The sequence below is a fragment of the Salvelinus fontinalis genome, chromosome 11, assembly GCF_029448725.1.
Source record: "Salvelinus fontinalis isolate EN_2023a chromosome 11, ASM2944872v1, whole genome shotgun sequence".
NCBI classification, from domain to species: Eukaryota; Metazoa; Chordata; class Actinopteri; order Salmoniformes; family Salmonidae; genus Salvelinus; species Salvelinus fontinalis.
In genome coordinates this window covers 28,981,152-29,004,965 of record NC_074675.1, presented here as the reverse complement: position 1 = coordinate 29,004,965, position 23,814 = coordinate 28,981,152, and the positions used below count along the sequence as shown (strand labels likewise).

The 23,814-nt window shown below is 44.3% G+C and overlaps 1 protein-coding gene across 1 annotated transcript; it reads left to right on the top strand.

The window, feature by feature from the left end:
- Positions 1-5,033: 5,033 nt before the first annotated feature.
- Positions 5,034-23,783, top strand: LOC129865454 (nucleotidyltransferase MB21D2-like). The gene is made up of 7 exons (XM_055938265.1): positions 5,034-5,176; positions 5,913-6,127; positions 16,157-16,341; positions 16,538-16,735; positions 17,098-17,268; positions 17,534-17,746; positions 19,741-23,783. Exons 2-7 carry the CDS (start codon positions 5,926-5,928, stop codon positions 20,344-20,346), a joined length of 1,575 nt encoding a protein of 524 aa, XP_055794240.1. The 5' UTR covers positions 5,034-5,176; positions 5,913-5,925; the 3' UTR covers positions 20,347-23,783.
- The last annotated feature ends 31 nt before the right edge of the window (positions 23,784-23,814 follow it).

The following is a 23,814-nucleotide window of genomic DNA, read 5'->3' as shown; positions in this document are numbered from 1 at the left end:
AGTTGTGTGAGTCCCAGGCGCAGACTGTAAAACAGGTTATCTCAAGAGAGTTTCGCCTCACAAGTCTCTACATCTCTTATTTTGTCATACTGTGTTTGTTTTTTTTACTGTAGAAATTGCTTTCCTTCCTCCTCTCTCACATCACCAGACTGGGTGGTTAGATAATTACCGCAGTACGAGGCTGTGTCCCAAATTGCACCATATTCCTTACATAGTGCACTACTTTCCACCAGGACCCAAATGGCTCTGGTCAAAAGTAGTGCACTATTTAGGGAATAGAGTGCCATTTGGGATGGAAGCCAAGCTTGTTTTGGGAGCGCTCTGCAGCCAATTGATTTCTTGGTTGTGGTCAGGATGAGCGTGAAGCTTGGCTGGTGAAAGACAATCCCTCACACAAATACAGTCTGTCTGGATTCTGGATGGTGGTAGGACTGGGAGGAGAGAGGACTAGCTGACTGACTGGGTGGGAGGATGTGCTTCTCACAATATTTTCCTCGGAATAAAAGCATGAAATAAATCTCCACGCCTATGAAACCTGACATGATTACCCAAAGCCTCTCTGTCTCTCTCTCCGTCTCTCTCTAATACATTGAACACACACTCACACACTAGCTCGCTCTCTTAAACTATTGAGAGAGCACAGTAGCAACAAATCCTCTCTCTGAAGCATCAATCAGCAGACCAGTAGCCCACACGTTGAAGCGGAATTAAATGTAATGTATTTTCAGAGCTCTCACACCGCCTGCTCCCTCCTAACATTCGACCCTTATATGATGGTCAGCACTATCACACTTCAGGTAGATCATCCTTCCGTCACTTCAATGGGCAGTGAGCCTCCGCTGTTAACACAGTGCACCAATGTTGTCCAGAGCCCTATGGTAATTCACTTTATAGGTAATAGCATGCCATTTGGGACGCAGCTTACTGCCCTTCCTCTATTTCCCTCCGTTTCACTGCAAATGGGGCTTTGATTCCATACAGAGAAGGCACGATGCATGCATTAGTAAGGCCAAGGTAAGGATATGAAAATTCATATGAAGAGTTACCCAGCAACCACCCACTAATTGCTACCTCTGAGGGAATCATTGAGGTTGGAGAGTAATGTTGACAAAAAAATAGGCCACATTTACACAGAAATGTGTCATAAATAAACTGTGCTTTAATACCTATACGTGGTGTCTTCTTGCTCTTCTCTCTCTCTTTCTCTCTGTCTCTGTATCTCTCGATCCTTCTCTCTCTGTCTTTCTCTCTCTCTGTATCTCTCTACCTCCTTCCACCACTTATCTCACTTTGTCTTTGATAAATTTGCTGATGGATAGAAGAATTGAAGAAGTGGTTCAACAGATTCCAACTCCTGGCTGGCTCTCTGTACTAGGTCCTCTCTCTCGGGTCTCCCTATCATTACCTCCACTAGGCCAATTATTTGCACTGTCAGCCCATCTCTGATATGGCTTCAAAGGGGGAGGTATTTCAAGGTGACACCAGTGAAGAGGGGCTGATATGGGGGGGGGGGGGTGCTGGCAATGTTTTGAAGATCTTTTGATCACTTCGCGAATCGCTCCCCTCCTGAAGAAAAGGGGCAAGGGAGGAAAGGATAGAGGTGTCAGAGGCAGAGCAGCTCGTTCTGCAGTGGAGCCTGTGTTGTCACTTTGTCTACTAAAAGCAGAGGGCTGGCTCAGGCTCCATCTCGCCCCCTTGTTCTGCAGAGGAGTTTAGAGGATGCAAGCAAAAGCTTCATAATCATGATTGACACAATGTTCTGTTGGGAAAAAATAATTAAATTGTAGGCTAATAGTAGGCCTAATTCAGGGATGGACAACTGTCAACTTCCTTTTGAAGGACCTAGGATCGGGGTCTCAACTTACTGTTGAGAGTTAGAATAGTGGAATACATGAGGTGCAATTTAGACATTTGGTTGTGCATCAGCAGTTTTTCTCTTGTTATGTCAGTCACTGATAGTCAATCAATTAGGCTATGTCAGCTAAAAACTTTTAGACTGCTAAATTCGTTTAGTGGTCAGCTATCTAAGTTTGTTATCATGGTCAAATTACTGTCCGGGGGGCCCGCATTGATTTTGTTAGTCAGTTTCACTCAGTTATCATATTAAACACTGAAAACATTTCTCTCCACCCTATGGCAAAATGTGTAAAATTGCAGTAAATTAGCTATTTAACAGCTCATTTTCCTCTCCGTGCCATAGATTTTTTTTAAAGAATGCCCTGAAATGTGTTCTAAAATTGCTAAATCTTCTCTCCACCCCATGGCAATATGTGTAGAATCGCAGCAAACTTGCTTTAAAACTGCAACATTTTCTCTACAGCCCATGGCAAAATGTGTAGAATTGCAGGAAATTAACTCTAAAACGTTGTTTATTGAATCTTTATTTTGACAGGGAAGTCATACTGAGACTAGGGTATCTTTTACAGATAAGCCCTGCATAAATACACCAAACACACACAATATACAACAATACAAAACATATGAAGAAAAACAGACACGTTTATCATCATGGAGGTCTCCGATCATTACTCTGAACTAACCAAGGGGGACCAGAACATCTAAGTCCAGAGAGCTCTGTAGGTTGTTCCTCATAAAAGGCACAAAAAAAGAATAGTTTGGTCATTTGTAAATCTAAATTGAATTAATGATGATAGATACATAGGACGTTTCTGCATGAGTGCTTTGTAGAGTTATATACAAAGAGGCCCAACCCACTTTTATATTATTGATACCATTCTTGATACCATTTGAAAGGAAACAGTTTGAAGTTTGTGTAAATGTGAAATAAATGTAGAAGAATATGACACATTACATCTGGTAAAAGATAATACAAAGAAAAAAACATGCGTTTTCCTTTTTTTAAATATATATTTTTCATCATCTTTGAAATGCAAGAGAAAGGCCATTATATCGCGTAGGAGTCTAAGTGCAATTTAGATTTTGGCCACTAGATGGCAGCAGTGTATGTGCAAAGTTTTAGACTGATCCAATGAACCATTGCATTACTGTTCAAAATGTTGTCTCAAGTCTGCCCAAATGTCCCGACTTGGTCAATTTATATATTTTCAATTACATAACCATAGAGAACATAAAAAAATGATATGGTAATAAAAAGTGTAAGTTTACACTCCCAGGAATGTCATAAAAGACAGAAAAGACACTAACCTTCACACATCTAGATGGGGGGCAAACACAGCAGGGGTTCAAACTGTAGAACCCAGTTCCTACATTGAATATAAAATTGATTTTATCAAACAAAATTGTGCTCAATTTTATCTCTGGGACCCTCAGGAAGACAAATCAGAGCAAGATTCCTGAATGTAAGTACATTATTTACCTTCAGAGGTGAATGTATCAAACCAGTTGCCGTGATAAAAGTTTTTGAGAAGTGGTCTGAGAAGTGGTCTGTGGTCACCACATGCACATTTGTGGCCTGCTGGAGGTCATTTTGCAGGGCTCTGGCAGTGCTCCTCCTTGCACAAAGGCGGAGGTAGCGGTCCTGCTGCTGGGTTGTTGCCCTCCTACGGCCTCCTCCACGTCTCCTGATGTACTGGCCTGTCTCCTGGTAGCGCCTCCATGCTCTGGACACTACACTGACAGACACAGCAAACCTTCTTGCCACAGCTCGCATTGATGTGCCATCCTGGATGAGCTGCACTACCTGAGCCACTTGTGTGGGTTGTAGACTCCGTCTCATGCTACCACTAGAATGAAAGCACCGCCAGCATTCAAAAGTGACCAAAACATCAGCTAGGAAGCATAGGAACTGAGAAGTGGTCTGTGGTCACCACCTGCAGAACCACTCCTTTATTGGGGGTGTCTTGCTAATTGCCTATAATTTCCACCTTTTGTCTATTCAATTTGCACAACAGCATGTGAAATGTATTGTCAATCAGTGTTGCTTCCTAAGTGGACAGTTTGATTTCACAGAAGTGTGATTGACTTGGAGTTACATTGTGTTGTTTAAGTGTTCCCTTTATTTTTTTGAGCAGTGTATATTACAGCATTACCAAAGTTATTTATATAGATTGTAACCTTGTGGCACCCCTTTTTGTACCTCAAGGAACTCAGATTTGACCTCATCTACCTCGATGGCCTGAATTCTGTCATTGAGATAATAATGAAACCATCGACAAGCATCAGTACCGAACCTTATTGACAACAGCATATTCAACTGAATGACATGGTTCTACAGTATCAAAAGCTTTTGACAAGTCTACAAACATGGCAGCACAATTCTTTCTATCATCTAACAAGCTGTAGTGGTGCTATGTTTAGGGATGAATCAATCCGGACTGATTAACATTAAGAATACCATTTACAGATACTAAATAAGATAGCTGTTTCTTGACCAATGACCAATGATTTTCGCAAGATAAGGAAGCCTCGAAATGGGTCAATAATTATCAAGATCTCTATACTATCCCCACCCATGTGGAGTGGTGGCACAAAAGCTGCTTTCTACACTTCTGTAATATTTCCTGATACTAAAGTTAAATAAAAAAAGTGTGTTACTGAGCCAGTAATGATGGGGGGGGGGGGGGGGGGGGGGGCTGCATACTTAAGCAAATACGGGTCCAAATTGTCAGCGCCTCATGACTTCTTGGTGTCGATAAGGCAGCAAGAACTTCAGTTTCTATGAGCTGCCGAAAAGAAAAACCCTGACTACTTAAAAAATGTCTTTCCGCATTGCTCGCAATGTGTGTGGGACTTGAATGAGGATATGAAGACCCGCGAGCAGCTGCGGACCCTCATGATGAGTTCCAATTTTTTGTGGCCCTCACCCCCATCAAAGCTGCCCATCCCTGGCCTAACTGCTGTGACCGATTAGATTAGATTTAAAAATCATAGCAACCTATCCAATCTCTGACCAGGGCTGGGCCCCACTGTCCTTATCTCAACTGATGTACTTACAGTAGGCTACAGTGGGTCACAAATTTAATCATGGAGTACAAATCTGCTTTGTAGTTTTTAGGAGAGCTATATTACCGGTACATACACTACTAATCCCAAGATCCTCAGTGGAGGGCGTGATTTCCGAGGTCTGTGTTGCTAGGGAAGGTGGTGCTGGGGACCTGTTGGAAATGACGGGAGAAGAAATCAGATTTCAATATCAAGACCGAAACAGTACGCCTGGAATATAGCAAAGAAACTTCACCAGATCTGCGTGTTAAGGGTGTGTGCTAGTTCAAATGTATATTCATGCATTCAAACAATGCATCGTTCCGGTGTGTGAAAGAATCGCTGTCCAGCTTGTTAGCTAACTCAGTTGTGTTGGTCCACTTATACCCACCTGTCCGGCTAGTAAGCACGCCAGCTAGCTAACTAACTAACTAGTTAGTTCATCGAAAATCGATTCTAGTGTCTTCTCCAAATAATCAGAGCTAGTTAGCAAGTCTAAATTGTTATGGATATAGCTATGGCTGCTTGTTCTGTTGTAGCAAGCAAATGTGCTAACATTTGGCTAACTGGCTAGACTCAAATTAGCCAGCTAACGTTAATTAGCATGCTAGATAGCTAGCTAATTGATCTAGTTTTGAGGACAGCACCCATGCTGTCACTGACTAAGTAGCTTGCGTTTCCAAAACACCAGGTGGCTTTCAGATTAATGTGAACTTTGATATTCATTTGAGTATATCTGTGTCTGCCTTTACTGTAGATTAACAATTCAAAACATTAACAGGGCTACCTGGGGGATATGCTATTAAATGCGTGTGATTTATAATCCTACAGATCCCTGGTATCACGCCCTATTTGATAGTCAATTCATAGTCCGTGCTAGGACAGAGTACAATAACAAAGTTTACATTTCACTTTGATTGACAATAACACACAAGGTATGCAAACTAGTATGCAATGAGTCTTCTCCCCTTTATAAAAATGATTGACAAGACCTGTATACCCAACCATAGGGTGTGAATAACCATGGAGACCTTGATAAGTGCGGTGGCCCCTCGGTCCCCAGCCCCGGTGAAGAAAGCCTCGGAGGTGGATTTCAGGTCGGGGGTCATACTGGAGCAGCTGTCATCTCAGGTGTCTGAGCTAGTCACCCTGGAGCAGGGGGACTTCGGGGACCAACTGGCCCTGGAGGTCCACACGGCCAAAGACTTTATCTTCAACATGCTGGGTAAAGCTCATAGTAATAGAGAATGTGTTGTGACACACTGAGGTTAACATTCTGAAATCATTAGATGGTAAAATATGTATGGTATACATTTATTTTATATATTGTGTGTTTGGTGAACACTTGTAAGTTATGTGATTGTAGTGTGTAGCAGTGGAGGCTTCTGAGGGGAGGAAGTCTCATAATAATGGCCGGAATGGTATCAAACGCATGATGTTTGATTCCAGCCATTACACTCCATTTCAGCCATTATTATTAACTGTCCTCCCCTCAGCAGCCTCCATTGGTGTATAGCCTATTCATGAGAAGGACAGATAGAAGAAAGGTGTTGGCTGTGTTTGTGTGGTGTGTCATACTCCTGATATACAGTACTTTTCAGCCAGGTGAAGTGAGGTTGTTTGTCCAATAGGTGGCACTCTTCCCTCTGCTCTGCCACTGCCCGCCCCTAAGCTCTCTCCTTTTCTCTCCTCTCTCCCTGCCTGTCCCAGTGCAACTGGAACCAAGCCTCTTTGGCCTGTATCCCTCCCTGCATGTCCCTCACTTTTCTCTTTCTTTCCTTCTTCTCGCTCTCTCGTGGGCTGTTTGTGGCTCATGTGCAGCTTGAGAGGGAAACACAATGCAAACAGTCTAACTGGCTATAAGTCCACTCTCCCCGTCCATCTCTAAATCCACTCTCCCCGTCCATCTCTAAATCCACTCTCCCTGTTCATCCCCATGTAACAATAGCTGTGAATAGGAGCCACTATTGGCATGGGTGTATTGTTTGCCCAAAAATATCATAGCTGACAGCCAACCCTCCTCCTGTATCTCTCTGTATCTTCTGCTAATCAAGTCAGATATTGGATAAGCTGTATCTCTCTGCTTCTCCTACTTTGGTTCTGTGCTTGCTAGTCTAGCATCCTCTTTTCTCCTCTTGCTCTCTTTCTCTCGCTCTTTCTGTCTCTCTCTCTTTGTCTCTTGCTCTCTTTCTCAATCTCTTTCTTGGTCTCCCCCCCCCCCCCCCCCCCCCCCCCCCGCTCACAAACACTTAACCCTCTACCCCCAATTTAGTGACTCTCACTGTGTACCCAACTCTTTTCATACCACATTCTTTCTTAACTCGTGTGTCCTCACACCACCACGTTTTTGCTTCGTTTCCTGGCTTCTTTTTCTTCTTCTCCCACTCGCTGTCTCCATTGACAGTCAGACTGACAGCTAAAAGCTTCTCTTAAACACGTCGCAGTGGGGGGTTTTCCTACAGTCTAGCTCCCTGTATAGCAGCCAAAGGATAGGATCTATTTCTCCCATCACCCCACCCCCCCTCTCTCTTTTGCGCTCTCTTTCTCTCCCTCTATCTGCTGTTTCATTTCCAACTCTGCTGGAGAACAGAGATAATGTGAGTGTAGGTTGTATGATTGTGTTAATGTACTGTGTTCATTAGCTACGGTAGTAGCACTGCCACTTTAATTTTTTTAAGGACCTTGAAGAGGATGGAGCCTAGGCAGTGGAAAGGGAATATCTGCCCAGCTACTAGGAATGTTAAAATGGGCCCTTTTATATGGAACACTTGGAGTGTGTGTGTGTCTATGCATCTGTGTGTCTGTGCATCTCTGTGTGTATATAAGTGTTTTCACGATACCAGAATTTTGACTTCGATACCAGGTTTAGGATACCGAAGCAATACTCAATACCGTAACGATACCGTGACAAAAACGGTGAACAATGTTGATGACTGGTAGAACAGAATATCTTCGATTCTATATGACATTTCTTCCCAAAATAAAACACCATGTTAAATAACAGAAGAATTACCTCCAATTTCCCTTATTCAAAACCATATGTTTTAAAAAGTAATTTGATACATATCAGGGTTGATTTGCTCATCTATGGCCATAATATTGGGTCAAATGACATTAATTAGACCTGCAATTAATGTTTCATTACAGATAAATAATTGCATGTATTAAATGAATAGTTTAGTTCCAAAACAACATAAAAAAAACACTGACGCTCATTTCTGAAACTTTTACGTTGCAATAGTCTAGACGCCATAGAAATACAATTGAATTTACACAGCATACTACGAGTCCCAGGGTGCAATGCTCCGCCCAGGGCTGCTGGCTGGCTAGTGGCTACTGCTAGTAATCCTAGTAGTCCAAATATATTGCTGTCAAGTTATGAGTGCATTTCACATTGCACAAAGGTAATCACATTATAATGCCCAAATGAATGTCATGCTGAATATATTTCCATGTCATTGTCACTCAAAAATAATTCAAATTTAGTAGAATAACAATAAAGTTGCAATGCAAATGTCGTATAAAATAGTTTGCTTTATTTAGTTTCACTTGGAACTGAACCTTCCATTGCACTGCTTTGTGTCATGTTTTGCTTAATTGTTTCAGTGGGCTGGCCCTCATCTGCTCTGTAATCAACGTATTCCCATAGTTTGCTTCTGCAGCCAGTTTTGTCAACAAGCTGCAGGCAAGGAGGTACGATGTTTTGGTTTCAAGAAGCCACGCTGTCGATATTTTCTCTCAAAAGTGTTTTGCGCCGTGTCAGCTGCATGGGGCATCCTGGCTAGCTACTGCCCCCTTGAAGATGCAGACAACTTACTAGGCAGATCCATATATGAGGTGAGACACATTTGACAGAAGTACCGAAAGTTAGAAAAATTCTAGTACTGAACCGTTTTTCATGTTCTAGTATTGAAAAAAAATACAGCGTTTCTGAAATACTGTGCAACACTGTGAAATACTGTGTGTGTCTGTGCATATAATGTGTTTGACATCCTTTCCAGTTGGGTCTTTTTATAAAGGTTTCTCTAGCCTAGTTTAAGCAGCAGGTGGCTCCCCACTGGCCATTAAGAGCTGACAGAGATGGAGAGGGAGACGAGAGAGATTGCACCACACAGGGAAGCAGCTGCACAGATCCAAGGAAGGAAGAAACACTTTATTTACCCAGTAGCTCCTTAGTTAACTGTTTTAGGCTAGCCTATAGCATGCCTTTGGAGAAAGAAAATGCCTCCAGTAGTCCCACAGGACTATATGGGTTGGTGGGAATGCAGAAATGTAGAATAATGACTAACAAACAGTGCATTCGGAATATATTCTGACCTCTGCCCTTTTTCCACATTTTGTTACGTTACAGCCTTATTCTAAAATAGATTATGTATTTTGTGTACACAATACCCCATAATGACAAAGCGATAACAGGTTTCTGTATTTTTTTGCAAATGTATATATATCTTTTTTTTTTTTTTACATACGCCATTTACATAAGTATTCAGACCCTTTGCAATGAGACTCGAAATTGAGCTCAGGTTCATCCTGTTTCCATTGATCATCCTTGAGATGGTTCTACAATTCAATTGATTGGACATGATTAGGAAAGGCACACACCTGTCTATATAAGGTCCCACAGTTGACAGTGCATGTCAGAACAAAAACCAAGCCATGAGTTTGAAGGAATTGTCCGTAGAGCTCCGAGACAGGAATGTGTCAAGGCACAGATCTGGGGAAGGGTACCAAAACAATTCTGCAGCATTGAAGGTCCCCAAGAACACAGTGGCCTCCATCATTCTTAAATGGAAGAAGTTTGGAACCACCAAGACTCTTCCTAGAGCTGGCCGCCTGGCCAAACTGAGCAATTGGGGGAGAAGGGCCTTGGTCAGAGAGGTGACCAAGAACCCGATGGTCACTCTGACAGAGCTCTAGAAGGACAACCATCTCTGCAGCACTCCACCAATCAGGCCTTTATGGTATAGTGGACAGACGGACGCCACTCAGTAAAAAGCCTATGACAGCCTGCTTGGAGTTTGTTAAAAGGCACCTAAAGACTCTCAGACCATGAGAAACAAGATTCTCTGGTCTGATGAAACCAAGATTGAACTCTTTGGCCTGAATGCCAAGTGTCACATCTGGAGGAAACCTGGCACCATCCCTAAGGTGAAGCATGGTGGTGGCAGCATCATGCTGTGGGGATGTTTTTCAGCGGCAGGGACTGGGAGGCTAGTCGGGATCAAGGGAAAGATGAACGGAGCAAAGTACAGAGAGATCTTTGGAAAGACCTGAAAATAGCTGTGCAGCGACGCTCCCCATCCAACCTGACAGAGCTTAAGAGGATCTGCAGAGAAGAATGGGAGAAGCTCCCCAAATACAGGTGTGCCAAGCTTGTAGCATCATACCCAAGAGGACTTGAGGCTGTAATCGCTGCCAAAGGTGCTTCAACAAAGTTCCGAGTGAAAGGTCTGAGTACTTATGTTAATGTGATATTTTAGTTTATTTTTGGTACATTTGCAAAAATCGAAACCTGTTTTTGCTTTGTCATTATGGGGTATTGTGTGTAGATTGATGACGGGGGGGAAAACGATTTCATCCATTTTAGAATAAGGCTGTAAGGAAGTGGAAAGAGTCAAGTGGTCTGAATACTTTCCGAATGCACTGCAACAAGTGATTGTTCTTATTTACAGTAAGAAGAGAGATATCTTCTTGTAAGGTTGTAGGTTCAAGTCTGTCAGATAAAATGCTACAAGTCTTTGCTGAACCAGTAAACTACTTGTGCTTTCTGCTCTGGATACGCTGTGAGTAATCCTCCATGTTTCGTTTTTCACTTCCCTTCAAAGACAGAAAAAATGACTCAGAAGAATAACACCCACTCCTATCAAACTAAAAACAGAATTCTGTTATCGCCATGGGTTCTCTCCCCATCTTCAGCCTCCACTTCTTAGGCTGGTTTTTACAAACCCGCCCTTTTTCATGTGCCTTTGAACACCAGACAACTGGTGACCCCTTTCCCCACAGATCTCATTAAAAAAGTATTTGCTTTATACCGCTTTATAGTCGTTTTAATTCAAACACAAAGAAGGCTAGAGAGGAGCGAGGGGAGAAAAAAGGGGGAGCTCCATTTCAGATTCGGCCGACTCACCGAGGCGCAATAACAAAGAATGAGGCACAAGTCAGGCAGTGTCTCGAACACGTCCAGGCGTGCGAAGTCAGGAGGTTGCCTAGAGTTGAGAGACGTAAAGACAAAGAAAACAACCCAAACAAACTGTTGTTTTGTCTCTTCCCGCCGTGCTTGTTTATTGTTGTCTGAGTGTCGGCTTGCCCCGCCAACAGTGGGATCACCCCCTGTATGCAACAACCAATCAGAGAAAAGTGTATTCGGAAGGGGACTCTTCTGGACAGATGGGCCCACATGTTGGGGTTCCGTAGGTGGGAAAATATCTCTGTGGAAACCTTCACCGACACTGTCCTATAGGATCAAAATCCTTCTACTTACTCGCCAATTATCTTATTCAAAAGTGACAGATATGGAAAACATTTTTGTTTTCAAGGTCATCGCCTATTTTAAGGACCTATTGAATACTATTTTGTATTTTCTGTACCTCACTTAGCCTTCGCTAAGATCAAGCTAGATTAATTAAAAGTCTATGTGTGTGTATTTTGGAAGTGATGTCAGCGCGACTGAATCTGAATGTAAATTGACCGTTGTTTGATTGTGTGGCTGGGCTGTAGCAGCTAAGTTGTTCCGCCTGTGTTCAGGTAATGATCGGTTGTGCAATGGTTGTTGACTGCTTTCAACTCTCCCATAGGATTTGTGTCCTCAGTGTGTCACACACACACTTTTTGACTAATGCCGCCTACGGTCCACTTTAGCTCTCTGGCAGCAGCTTCCTCTCTCTCTCTCTCTCTTCCTCTCTTTCTCATATATACAGTGTACAAAACATTAGGAACACCTGCTCTTTCCATGACAGACTGACCAGGTGAATCCAGGTGAAAGCTATGATTGTGTATGTGTGCCATTCAGAGGGTGAATGGGCAAGACAAAGATTTTAAGTGTCTTTTGAACAGGGTATGTTAGTAGGTGCCAGGCGCACCGGTTTGAGTGTGTCAAGAACTACAACGCTTGTGCGTTTTTCACGCTCAACTGTTTCCTATGTGTATCAAGAACGGTCCACCACCCAAAGGACATCCAGCCAACGACAGGCCAGTAGTCGAAAATGGTTAATTGATTAAAGAGGACAAAGGAGGCTAACACAAATTGTACATAGCAACAGATGGGCTATAGTTCGTCAACTGACAGTCCAGTACGAAAGGTTGCTGGATCGAATCCCCGAGCTGACATGGTCAAAATCGGTCGTTCTGCCCCTGAGCAAGGCAGTTAATCCGCTGTTCCCCGGGCCCCGATGATGTCGGTTAAGGCTGCTTAGGTCAGTCAATCCGGAAAATTTCAAGAACTATGAAAGTTTCTTCAAGTGCAGTCGCAAAAACCATCAAGCGCTATGATGAAACTGGCTCTCGTGAGGACCGCCATAGGAAAGGAAGACCCAGAGTTACCTCTCCTGCAGAAGATACGTTTGAGTTACCAGCCTCAGAAATCGGCAATTAACTGCACCTCAGATTGCAGCCCAAATAAATGCTTCACAGAGTTCAAGTAACAGACACATCTCAACATCAACTGTTCAGAGGAGGTCAAATTGCTGCAAAGAAACCACTACTAAAGGATACCAACAATAAGAAGAGGCTTGCTTGGGCCAAGAAACACGAGCAATGAACATTAGACCGGTGGAAATTTGTGCTTTGCTCTGATGAGTCCAAATGTGAGATTTTTGGTTCCAACCCGCCGTGTCTTTGTGAAACGCAGAGTAGGTGAACTGATGATCTCTGTACGTGTGGTTCCCACCGTGAAGCATGGAGGAGGTGGTGTGGGGGTGCTTTCCTGGTGACACTGTCTGTGATTTATATAGAAATCAAGGCACACTTAACCAGCATGACTACCACAGCATTCTGCAGCGATACGCCATTCCATCTGGTTTGCACTTAGTCCCACTATCATTTGTTCTTCAACCGGACAATGACCCAACACACCTCCAGGCTCCTAGGGCTATTTGACCAAAAAGGAGAGTGATGGAGTGAGGTGGTTTGGGATGATTTTGACTGCAGAGTGAAGGAAAAGCAGCCAACAAGTGCTCAGCATATGTCGGAACTCCCTCAGGACTGTTGGAAAAGCATTCCAGGTGAAGCTGGTTGAGAGAATGCCAAAAGTGTGCAAAGCTGTCATCAAGGCAAAGGGTGGCTACTTTGAAAAATCTAAAATATATGTTGATTCGTTTTTTTTTTGGTAACTACATGATTCCATATGTGTTATTTCATAGTTTGACTTCACTATTATTCTACAATGTAGAACAGAGTGAAAATAAAGAAAACCGTTGAATGAGTAGGTGTGTCAACTTTTGACCGGTACTGTGTATATATACACATACTGATTGTATAAAACATTATAAACAACTTCCTATATTTTTTTTATAGTAGTCTCCTCCGACATTTCGATAACACACACCAAGTCTCACGGCGACAAACAGCTCTGCGTGTGTTTGCTGTGCCCCCAGAGTCTGTACGCTCCCCCCCTAGTGTAGGAGGGGATGGTTTCTTAACAGGCAGCAGGAACATTACAACTCATTAACTACAGACTGATAATTAACCAGGCGAGTGCTGTTGTATGAACTACTGCAGACAAGAGATCTCTCCCCCCCCCCCATTTACTGAATCACTTTTAATGTACAGTACATAAAAAGCTATTTGACATTTACTTCATGTGAAAACCCAAACGGATGTATCATAGTCATAACACAATGTGGTTTTAGTTTCTTTAGCGTACATTGATCCCCGAACACAGTCCATCGCTCCATTAAACTCTGTACTACAGCATTTGAACACAAACACATTTTAATGTTTCAATCACCTTCGTTTTGCGGCCTGGTGTTCGATAGATAGCCCCTGACCCTCTTCAGCTTCAAAGGAAGGTTTCTCGCTTCGACACCCAATTGGATTAGATGGGAACAAAGTCTCCCTCTGTTTAATTTTAAGAATGAGCGAGGCCTATTTTAAGATCTGGAAATGAAAGCTAGGCTAATCTCCGGGCTTGATGTGAACGCATAAACACGGTCGGGGGGGGGGGGGGGACACTGACTCTTTTGTGTGTGTTAATCCGTCTCTCTTGAGTCTCAGAGTACATTTCTCTGTATTTTAAAAGGAGCAAGGGCTCGTTTTAGAGGCTAATCGTTTACGTTTTAAAAGACTCGGGGTTTGAAGCCGAGCGAGAGTGCTCAATGGCAATTGAATGAACGGTCTCCGTTGGAAGTATCTGTGTTACGATTTGTTGGATGGTCTGGCCCTACGTCTTTGTTATAGAGAAGGCCTCCTTTCTGACATCCCAACCTTTCCCATTGTGAGTCGACGTGTTTACACAGCTACTCTTACCCTTTCTCTCTCTTACGCTTTATCCCTTCTCTCCTCATCTTTTCACTTTTTTTTGGCGCCTGTATTTACATTTTAGTCATTTTATCCAGAGCGACTTAGTGTTAGTGCGCTTCATCTTAATATAGCTAGGTTGGACAACCATATCACAGGCACAGAAAGGGGGGGAAATAAATCATTATTATTTTTTATTTTTTATCTCTTTGTGTAGTACTGGCACCCACACCACGAGCATTCCTCTCTTTCGTTTGTGTGTGTGTGTGTCACGGTTCCCAGAGTGGCTCTATGGAAATGAGATCTGCTATGCTTGACCTCCCAGAGACCTGCTGGTGGATGCATAACACTGTGGCTGTTTTGAATGGGAAATTGAGGAATTAATTATAGTACTCAAACACAGCGAGTTAAGTCCTGGTTTCAAAATGTTCAAGTCCATGCACTTTAGTTTTTCTCAGCCCAGCTTCAAGGCTTTATTGGAGCCTCACCTAAGCTGAGCTGGTGTCCACGACCTTTGTGTCTAGACTTTGCGTCTAGTCACGACCTGGTGTGGGTTTTGTCCCCCCCCCCCCCCCCCCCGCTCTCTCCCACATTCCACCGTGCGCTCTCTCTCTCGTTCCTCTGCATGCTATAGTATTTTCTTCTGCTTCCCATTTGACCCAATTGATCAACTCTAGAGATAGACCCGAAACAAATCAGAGGAAGTTTCTGCTTGCTGTTTCTGCCCTTTGTCTGTCTGTCTGTCTGGAAGATGTTTTCTCTCTCTCAGCTCTTCTCGGCTTCTCTCAATGTTTGGGAAGAACTGACAGATTTTGATTTCTATATCTGATTATTTCTCTGCTTTCCTTTACTCTCAGTATAACACACAATGTGATAGACACTGTCTTTGAAACGCTCTCTCTCTCACACACACACACACACACATCGACACAGGGCCTGTAATTGGATGAGAGAAATCGCGTTAGGAGCTTTAGGCTCCAGGCTGCAGTCTCAGTGTCTGCAGTTGGCAGTCGCACCACCCTCAACCCCCCCCCCCCCCCCCCCCCCCACCACAGCCTTCATATCGACCTCAGAGCCTCCCTGAAGGGATGGGTATATGGGTGTACTTCAGGTCAAAGTTGACAGCCTGGAAGGCATCACTGGGTCTGGTATCATGTGTTGAGTGTGACCTTTTAAGCCTGTCCGGCTCTAATCTTGCTTGACTGGAACACCATAGTTGAGAACACAATAAAGGGATTTGATTGGGCTCAGTATTTTTCATAAACTCTTTGGCAAAGAGGAGAGTTTTGGTTTGGGCTGGGTGGGGAAATTGTTTGCCAGAAGCTAGATTGATAGGATGTTATATACTAATCGAAAGCTGTTAGTTTAGACTTTTCTTTATTTTTTTCTCTCACACACTCTCACAATCTCTTTTCTTTCCTCTCCCTCTCTTTCTCATTCCCTCTCAATCTATCCCTTCCTCCTCTCTCACTCTCTCCCTCCGTTTCCCCTCTGTCTGAGTTATTGCAGTTTGCCCAGTCATTTTGGCTGTATTCAGTAAAGACTCCCCCTAGGAGGATAAAGTCAGGGTTGGTTGAGGACGACCAGCTAGCGTGGAGAATAACATAAAACCATGCGCTGCGCTCGCTGAGGGAGCTGTGTAGACCTCATCTATTTTTATGTCAATATCGCCACTGCTGTATTTCATGAATGTATGCTTTGCCTTCAGAAGAAACAGAACGGCTCAAGTATTGTATTTGTTTTTAATGTGATATTACACTCATCCTCTGTGTGTGTGTGTGTGTGTGTGTTCTTCCTCTAGGTTTAGTACAGAAGGTGGACCAGCGTCTCCCGGTGGCCAATGAGTACCTGCTCCTGTCTGGGGGGGCCAGGGAGGGGGTTCTGGACCTCAACCCAGAGGAGCTGGGGGACTACGCCAAGGGGGCCGACTTCGACCTGGACTTCACCCTCCTGGTGCCCGCGCTCAAGCTCCACGACCGCAACCAGGTTGGTGCAGTAGGGACTGGGGACGTGAGACGTATTACTTCAATGTGTCTACGTTATTGATGAGAAGTTGTGATGTGTCTTATGGGATGTTTTTACTGTATACTTTCTGGTATGGTGTTTTGATGCCAAACAAATCACTAGTATTGCCTCAGGAAAACAAGTGTAGCTTAATAGAGCGTCATCCCATGTCAACCAGCCCGTCACCCTAGACATGCGGCAGTCGGCCCCCTGCCACTCCTGGCTGTCCCTGCGTCTGTGCGACCCCAACACTCTGGCCAGGTGGAGCATCTGCTGCCAGGAGGAGAACGGATTACCCCCCGATGATGAGGAGGAGGATGAAGAGGAAAGGGGAATGGGTCACCAAGTCTCTGGTGCTGTTCCCCCCTCCCTCCATGTAATGCATTTTCTAACTTCTCTTGTTATTATTATTCTTTTTATTGCTTTTAGTTTTATGAAAGTTAATAAAAATGTGTATTGCTTTTAGCTCAGTCTTTTATTGTGTTTTACTGTAAAGTGTGTGGAAATTATTTTAAAGGGATAGTTCAGTTATTGGCAGGGAAGGGGTTTTATGTACTTCCTTGGAGTCAGATGAACTTGTGGATACCATTTGTATGTCTCTGCGTCCAGTACGAGGTAGTTCTGCGAGCCAATGCTAACTATCTTAGCGCAAAGATTGGAAGTCTTTGCACTAAACTAATGCCAAAATTACCCTTTTAATTGCACTTGAACTAAAGTTGGGTCATGATTTGATTCCAGTCCCCCCACCAGTCTCTGGATGGGTGCTACTTCTCTCCCGCGCTGGTGGCTGACTGGTTCTGGGGGGTGGTTTGCGAGGCGGTGGACGAGCTGAGACGTTCACCACAGAGAGGCATCCCCATCCCGGAGAGGCTGGAGCGCAACGGACCCCTGACCACCCTCATTCTTCAGGTAGGGATGAGTTAGTGTACGTCCCAAATGTCACTCTATATAGTGCTAATAGTAGTGTCTATATAGGGAATGGGAGGCCATAGTTGGCGTCTGTATCAATTCCAGAATCCGATTAATTGGCACTAGCAGCCATCTCAACTAGTCGATTCTGGAAAAACTTGTGTTGAACAAATGTATTTACTTAGTCTTTGTTTAACCGGATAAGTAATTCAGAACATCTCTTTTTAAATAATTGTGTTTCACAATAACTCGTTCCTACCTCCAGGCGGGGTCCAGTCGAGTGCTCTATGACCTCCTGCCTGTGGTGTCCTTCCGGGGCTGGCCCGCCGTGGCCCAGAGCTGGCTGACGGCCAACCACTTCTGGGACGGGAAGATCACGGAGGAGGAGGCCATCTCTGGGTTCTACCTGCTGCCCTGCCCGGCCCCGCTGGGGGGGAGGCCCGACCGGGAGTGGAGGCTGGCCTTCTCACGCAGCGAGGTGGGTAGTTGGTTAAGTTAGCTCTTCTTTTTGAGTAATTGGCGAGTTCAATAGATTGGGCCTCCTTCCTTACTTGGCCATAAAGGTTAGCTAGCTAGACGTTTTCAATTGCGACTCAGGGATATGACATTGTCACAAGCAGCAGGATGAACCGGAGATGAGCGTTAAAGCAAGACGATGCACTCACACAGAGTATATGGCCATGTGCACGGGTACACTTCATGCTGCGGGACCAAAACAGCAGAGAAGGTTAGCCTTCTACTTCATACTCTTAGTTGTTTCGGAAGTCTGCCCGATACTGCTTGGCAATTCCGAGGTAACAAAATGACAGTTTGCTGTTTGTGCTGTCATTCTGTTACCAAACTTTACATCTGCACTGTTTTTCAAGTAAATGTTTTTTGTCAAAATGTTCAGTGGAAATTGAAAAGTTGTCCTTGTGCATAGAGTTGTATGGTTTGACTTTGCAATCATTCGTTTTTGTTTGACGTGCATGCATTTTAAAGTCTCAGCATCATTCTTTTACTGTGCAATTGCCCTGCTATTTATTTTGTGCATTACCAATTCTACCTTGTAAATGTTAGCTGAAGCCAAAGCGCATTACATGATCAAAAGTATGTGGACACCTGGCTGTCAAACATCTCATTCCAAAATCATGGGTATTAATATGGAGTTGGATCCCTCTTTTTGGCTATAACAGCCTCCACTCTGCTGGGAAGGCTTTCCACTAGATGTTGGAACATTTCTGCAGGGACTTTCTTCCATTCAGACACAAGCATTAGTGAGGTCGGGTCTGGCTCGCAGTCGGCGTTCCAATTCATCCTCAAAGGTGTTCGATGGGGTTGAGGTCAGGGCTCTGTGCAGGCCAGTCAAGTTCTTTCACACCGACAAACCATTTCTGTATGGACCTCGCTTTGTGCATGGGGGCATTGTCAAGCTGAAACACGAAAGGGCCTTCCCCAAACTGTAGCACAGAATCGTCTAGAATGTCATATGCTGTAGCGTTAAGGTTTCCCTTCACTGGAACTAAGGGTCCCGAACCATGAAAAACAGCGCCAGACCATTATTCCTCCTCCACTAAACTTTACAGTTGGCACATTGCATTCGGGCAGGTAGCGTTCTCCTGGCATCTGCCAAACCCAGATGGTGAAGCGTGATTCATCACTCCAGAGAACGCGTTTCCACTGCTCCAGAGTCCAATGGCGGGTGGCTTTACACCACTCCAGCCGACTCTTGACATTTCGCATGATCTTATGCTTGTGGGCGGCTGCTCGGCCATGGAAACCTATTTCATGACGCTCTCGACGAACAGTTCTTTTGCTGAACGTTGCTTCCAGAGGGATTTTGGAACTCGGTAGTGAGTGTTGCAACCGAGGACAGGCATTTTTATTTTATTTTACGCGCTTCACACACTGTCCTGTTCTGTGAGCTTGTGTGGCCTACCACTTTGCAGTTTAGCCGTTGTTGCTCTTAGATGTTTCCACTTCACAATAATAGCACTTACAGTTGACCGGGGCAGCTCTATCAGGGCAGAAATTTGACAAACTGACTTGTTGAAAAGGTGTTATCCTACGACGCTGCCATGTTGAAAGTCACTGAGCTCTTCAGTATGGGCATGTTTGTCTATGGAGATTGCATGGCTGTCTGTTCGATATTATACACCTGTCAGCAACGGGTTGGACTGAAATAACTGAATCCATTAATTTGAAGGGGTGTCCACATACTTTTGTGTATATATAGTGGAAGTACAAGTTCAACTTTAAATATGTACAGGTTGAACTTTGAATATGAAAGTAGAAAGGTTCCCGAACTGTCTTCTAAATACAGTTGAAAATGAATCAACTGTAACATTTAACTTCAGTATAACATCCATCAGGACTGTCTCTGGTGCTGGTGTTTTGCTAGTGACATCCAATTTCCGCTTGTTGGTTTAATAAAGTTTATTTTAATTCAATTCAATCTGAACCACTGGCTGCCATATCATTGTCTGTCTCCAGGTTCAGCTGAAGAAGTGCATCCCGTTCCCCATGGCCCAGGCCTTCCAGGCAGCCAAGGCTGTCCTCTCCCGCCTCCTGGCTCGTCCCCGCACTGGCCTCAGCCCCTACCACCTCCGCACCCTCCTCTTCTGGGCCTGTGACCGCCTGCCCCCCTCCTACCTGTCTTCGCCTGACTCTGACAATCCCGCCCGTCTCCTCCTGGGCCTCCTGGATGACCTGGCCCACTGCATCTTGGGTAAGAACTGTCCCAACTACTTCCTGCCCCAGTGCAACATGCTGGAGCACCTGTCGGACAGCCAAGCCCTGCTGGTGGCCCGGAAGCTGGCTCACGTCCGCTCAGACCCCACCGAGCACCTCCGGGCGGCCCTGGACCAGGCACAGCAGGCAGGCCAGCTCAAGAGGAAGGCGGCGGGCGCCACCAACGGGCATGGCGGGTCACCTGGCCACAGGTATCCGGCCAGCGGCATCATCTCACCCTCGGACGACAAGCTGGCGGCCAGGCTGCAGCAGCTGGTGACAGAAAACCCAGGGAAGTCGATTTCTGTGTTTCTCAACCCTGATGATGTCACTAGGCCACACTTCCGCATCGATGACAAATTCTACTGACCCGAGGGCCTAGTGTAGTGTTGTGGTAGCCACACACACACTCTCACACACAAGTAAAATAGCGGGCCAAAAGTTTACGAGTCAACCAGGATGGCTCGAGGCGCGAAACACTGCCGGTCGCTGCTCCCTATACTGCCCCCTCTTGGCGGATAATGATAACGGCGCTAACTAATGAGCGTTAACGACTCTGCTGTAACTATAAGACACTGTACCAAAAAATCCATACTGCACGCTCCCAAGAAGATGCTAGCCCTAGAGAAACCAACACACTTTTATCGATTTAGAGACCCCGTGACAGAAAAAGGCTTGTTAAGTTGTTACCACGGAGACCACTGCTCTTTATCAAGCTTGCCCTAATGAGATGTTTTTTTTTAGCTGGTGCTACAAAGAAAAGAAAGAATCGCTTTAGAACAAAGAAAGAAGCTGCTGCTTACAAAGGGTACGCCGTTTCATTCTCTTAAGGGTTTGTGCTCGTCTCGTCTCTGCACACCGCTGAGAATACTGTATTCCCCCTTTTTCTGCCCAATCAAAGTGGGTGATAGCTGAATAAGAAATGGAGTATCAAGGTACTATGATGTAACTGAATGTAATTTGGTGTGGGGAAATGTCTTTGAACAGAGTGTTTTCTTTCTTCCCTCTTTCTATGTTTCTTTTTATCCCTCGTTCTCTCGACCCTCTGCCCCACTCTCTTTATCTCGCTCGTTCGCTATCTCTCAGGTATTTTGAATGTTTGTTTTCTATGTGACTCCAGACTCCCTCTGGTAGGGTTATGGTCCCCCATATCTATCTGAATGGTATAACCCAGGGCGGTCCTTCCATTTCAACTCTCACTATGTGGCGGAAGGCACCAAAGAGCCACACTGGAGGGGTGTTTCGAGGAGCCTTTCGGCGAAGCAATGTACCACCCCATAAGAAAGGTATCTGTATTCACTGACCCAGAGTCAGTCCGTACTGTTAACGCTCATATTCCCCACCTTAACAATCCTGACCAACATGCAGATCAGAGATCACCTTATCAATTTGCCTTTTATCCCCTGAAAGCTTGAAGAGGTTTCATCAAATAAGGGTCATATCATAGGGGCTATCAACTTAATTCAGTTCCTTTTTTATTTCAGTCCCTTTTGAAAGCCTCTGAAAGTATCTTGACGGTGAGATGTGGTCATTTAAACGTTGTATGATATCGACCGACTACCTATAAGGAGACCGGTTGGGGAGGAGAGGTGTGAGGCAGGGTTAGCTGCTAACACGGTTGGCACACTGCTTGATTGTATTCTAATCTCTACGTTACGACATTAAAGCATTACAGTACAGCCATGGCATGGCTAGCTACATCATGTAATCCCCCTGAGGCTTGTGTAAGGGCTATTTGCTTTGTTCTACTTTTTTCTTCTTCCGTCTAGTGTGTGCGTGTGCGTGTGTGTTAAGATGGGGAGGTTAAGGTTTTTGTTTGAAACCCCCCAAAAAAGGCTTTTGTATTGTGTTCTCATATGTTTAATTGTGAGAGACTTGACTGTTTTTTGTGATGGTCCCTCCTGCTTAGTAGGCCTGTTTTAATAAGGTGTGTGTGTGTGTGTGTGTGTGTGTGTGTGTGTGTGTGTGTGTGTGTGTGATTATTGGACGACTGATCCAGGTCTTTGAATGTGCTGATGTAATGAGGGGGAGAGATCCAGAGAGATGGAACGGGAACAAACACGCAAATGTGCAAGCTACCCATCTACCCTCATCTCTTTCTGTGTGTGGGGGTCTTGGGGGCCCCATCTCGTCCACCCAGATGTGTGCTGTTAGCAGGGGGATGGATGGGGAGACAGGTCATCCGCTGGCCCTTTGTAGAGATGAGCCCTAAAGGAAGGGGCCCCTGGGAACTGGGACAGCTGCTTGTCTCTCTCTCTCTCTCTCTTCATCCCCCTCTCCGCTCTCCGTACAGCTCCCATCTCTCTATATAATGTATATGTTTCTCTCTCGCTCCTGCTGGTTGAACAGCATTAATGTATTATCACGGTGAACATAAATGTTCATTCACACCATACACTCAGAACACTAGAGGTCAAAGACAACTGTTATTTAGGATTCTTTAGAATTCTATGTTCTCTAGAACGTGATAGAATCACCGTACTACTGTATTGGCACTACTTGTATACATTGGTGTTGCTATTTGAACAGCTTCAGTTAGTGGAGCGATTTAGGAACTACTAGTGAATTGTGTTGTCACTTCTGTTCTGTATAGCCTTGGTACAGGTGAGTGTGAATATGGATACCGTGGCAAACCAAAGCATGTAGTGATGGTTACTATACAGGAGAATGTAGACCCAGACGATAGTTAAGTGTGGGTATGTAAACGTCCAAGTATCAGATGTGTGTGTGTGTGTGGTCCTAGCACTTTCAATGTGGGTGTCTTCGACACACCACAGCCCGGTGTTGTAAGAATGTTTGTGAACGCTGCGAGAAAATGTATCAACGTTGTCAGGACGTTTTTGAGGCGTCCTTTAGAGATTTTTCTCCTTCCTGAATGCTCCCCTGCGTTTTAAAACACACCACAGTCCAACGTTGTGGTAAAGTTGTTTGAGCGTGGGAAAGTTGTTTGACAGTTCCTCTAAAGATTTAAATCCAGCGCTGTTTGAAGTTTGAAATATGCACTGTCAAGAGTATCTCTCACGATATACCTTAATCTGCCTAGTTCGTGGGCATAGAAAGTAGTATGAAGCTTGAATCAATATTTAGCCTCTATCTGTGAAAAATGTAAACACACTTAGATTCTGGTGCAGAATATCAATATATAAAGTTAATGGCAGCAGTTTTATTCAATTCTGTACCCAATCTCACTTGGACTGTCTGCTGCAGATTGAGCTGTTGTGCCATTTCTATCTACAGGGATGATCATGTTAATTGTGAAGCTTAAAAGTCTATGTAGCAATCAATTAGTTCTGCCCAGGGTTTCTATATCTATAGAATACGAAATGTGTGTTCGATGATATGACACGATCAAACATTCAGACAGCCTTCTCCCATTGCTTCCCTGTTTGAAATCTGATCTCATGTAAACGTCGGCGGCAATGTGAGGTCACTGTACTGCTAAAACTACCGAACGTTATATTATTTGGTGCTTAAACTACTGATAATTGTTTTTGATTGACAACTAACAATGATTTGTAACACATGTTTCTGCTGCAATCACTCAAACAATCAATTCAAATATAGTTCATCAAAGATATCCCGACCTAATTACCGTATACAAGTGCTGCAGTTTCGTCAACGACCACCCCATATCTGGAAATATTTGCAGTTTTCAAACTTCCTCTTCCTCCATAAAGTGCAAATTGAAGTAGATTTTCTCTTATCATGTGACTGTTATGCGGTGTTGTTTTATTTGGGATGTTTTGAATGATGATCTTGAATGGTACTGCCGTAGCATGAAATAAATCTGGACATCTCAACTCTAACATTTTTGACTGTATAACTTCTTTGTGGAAT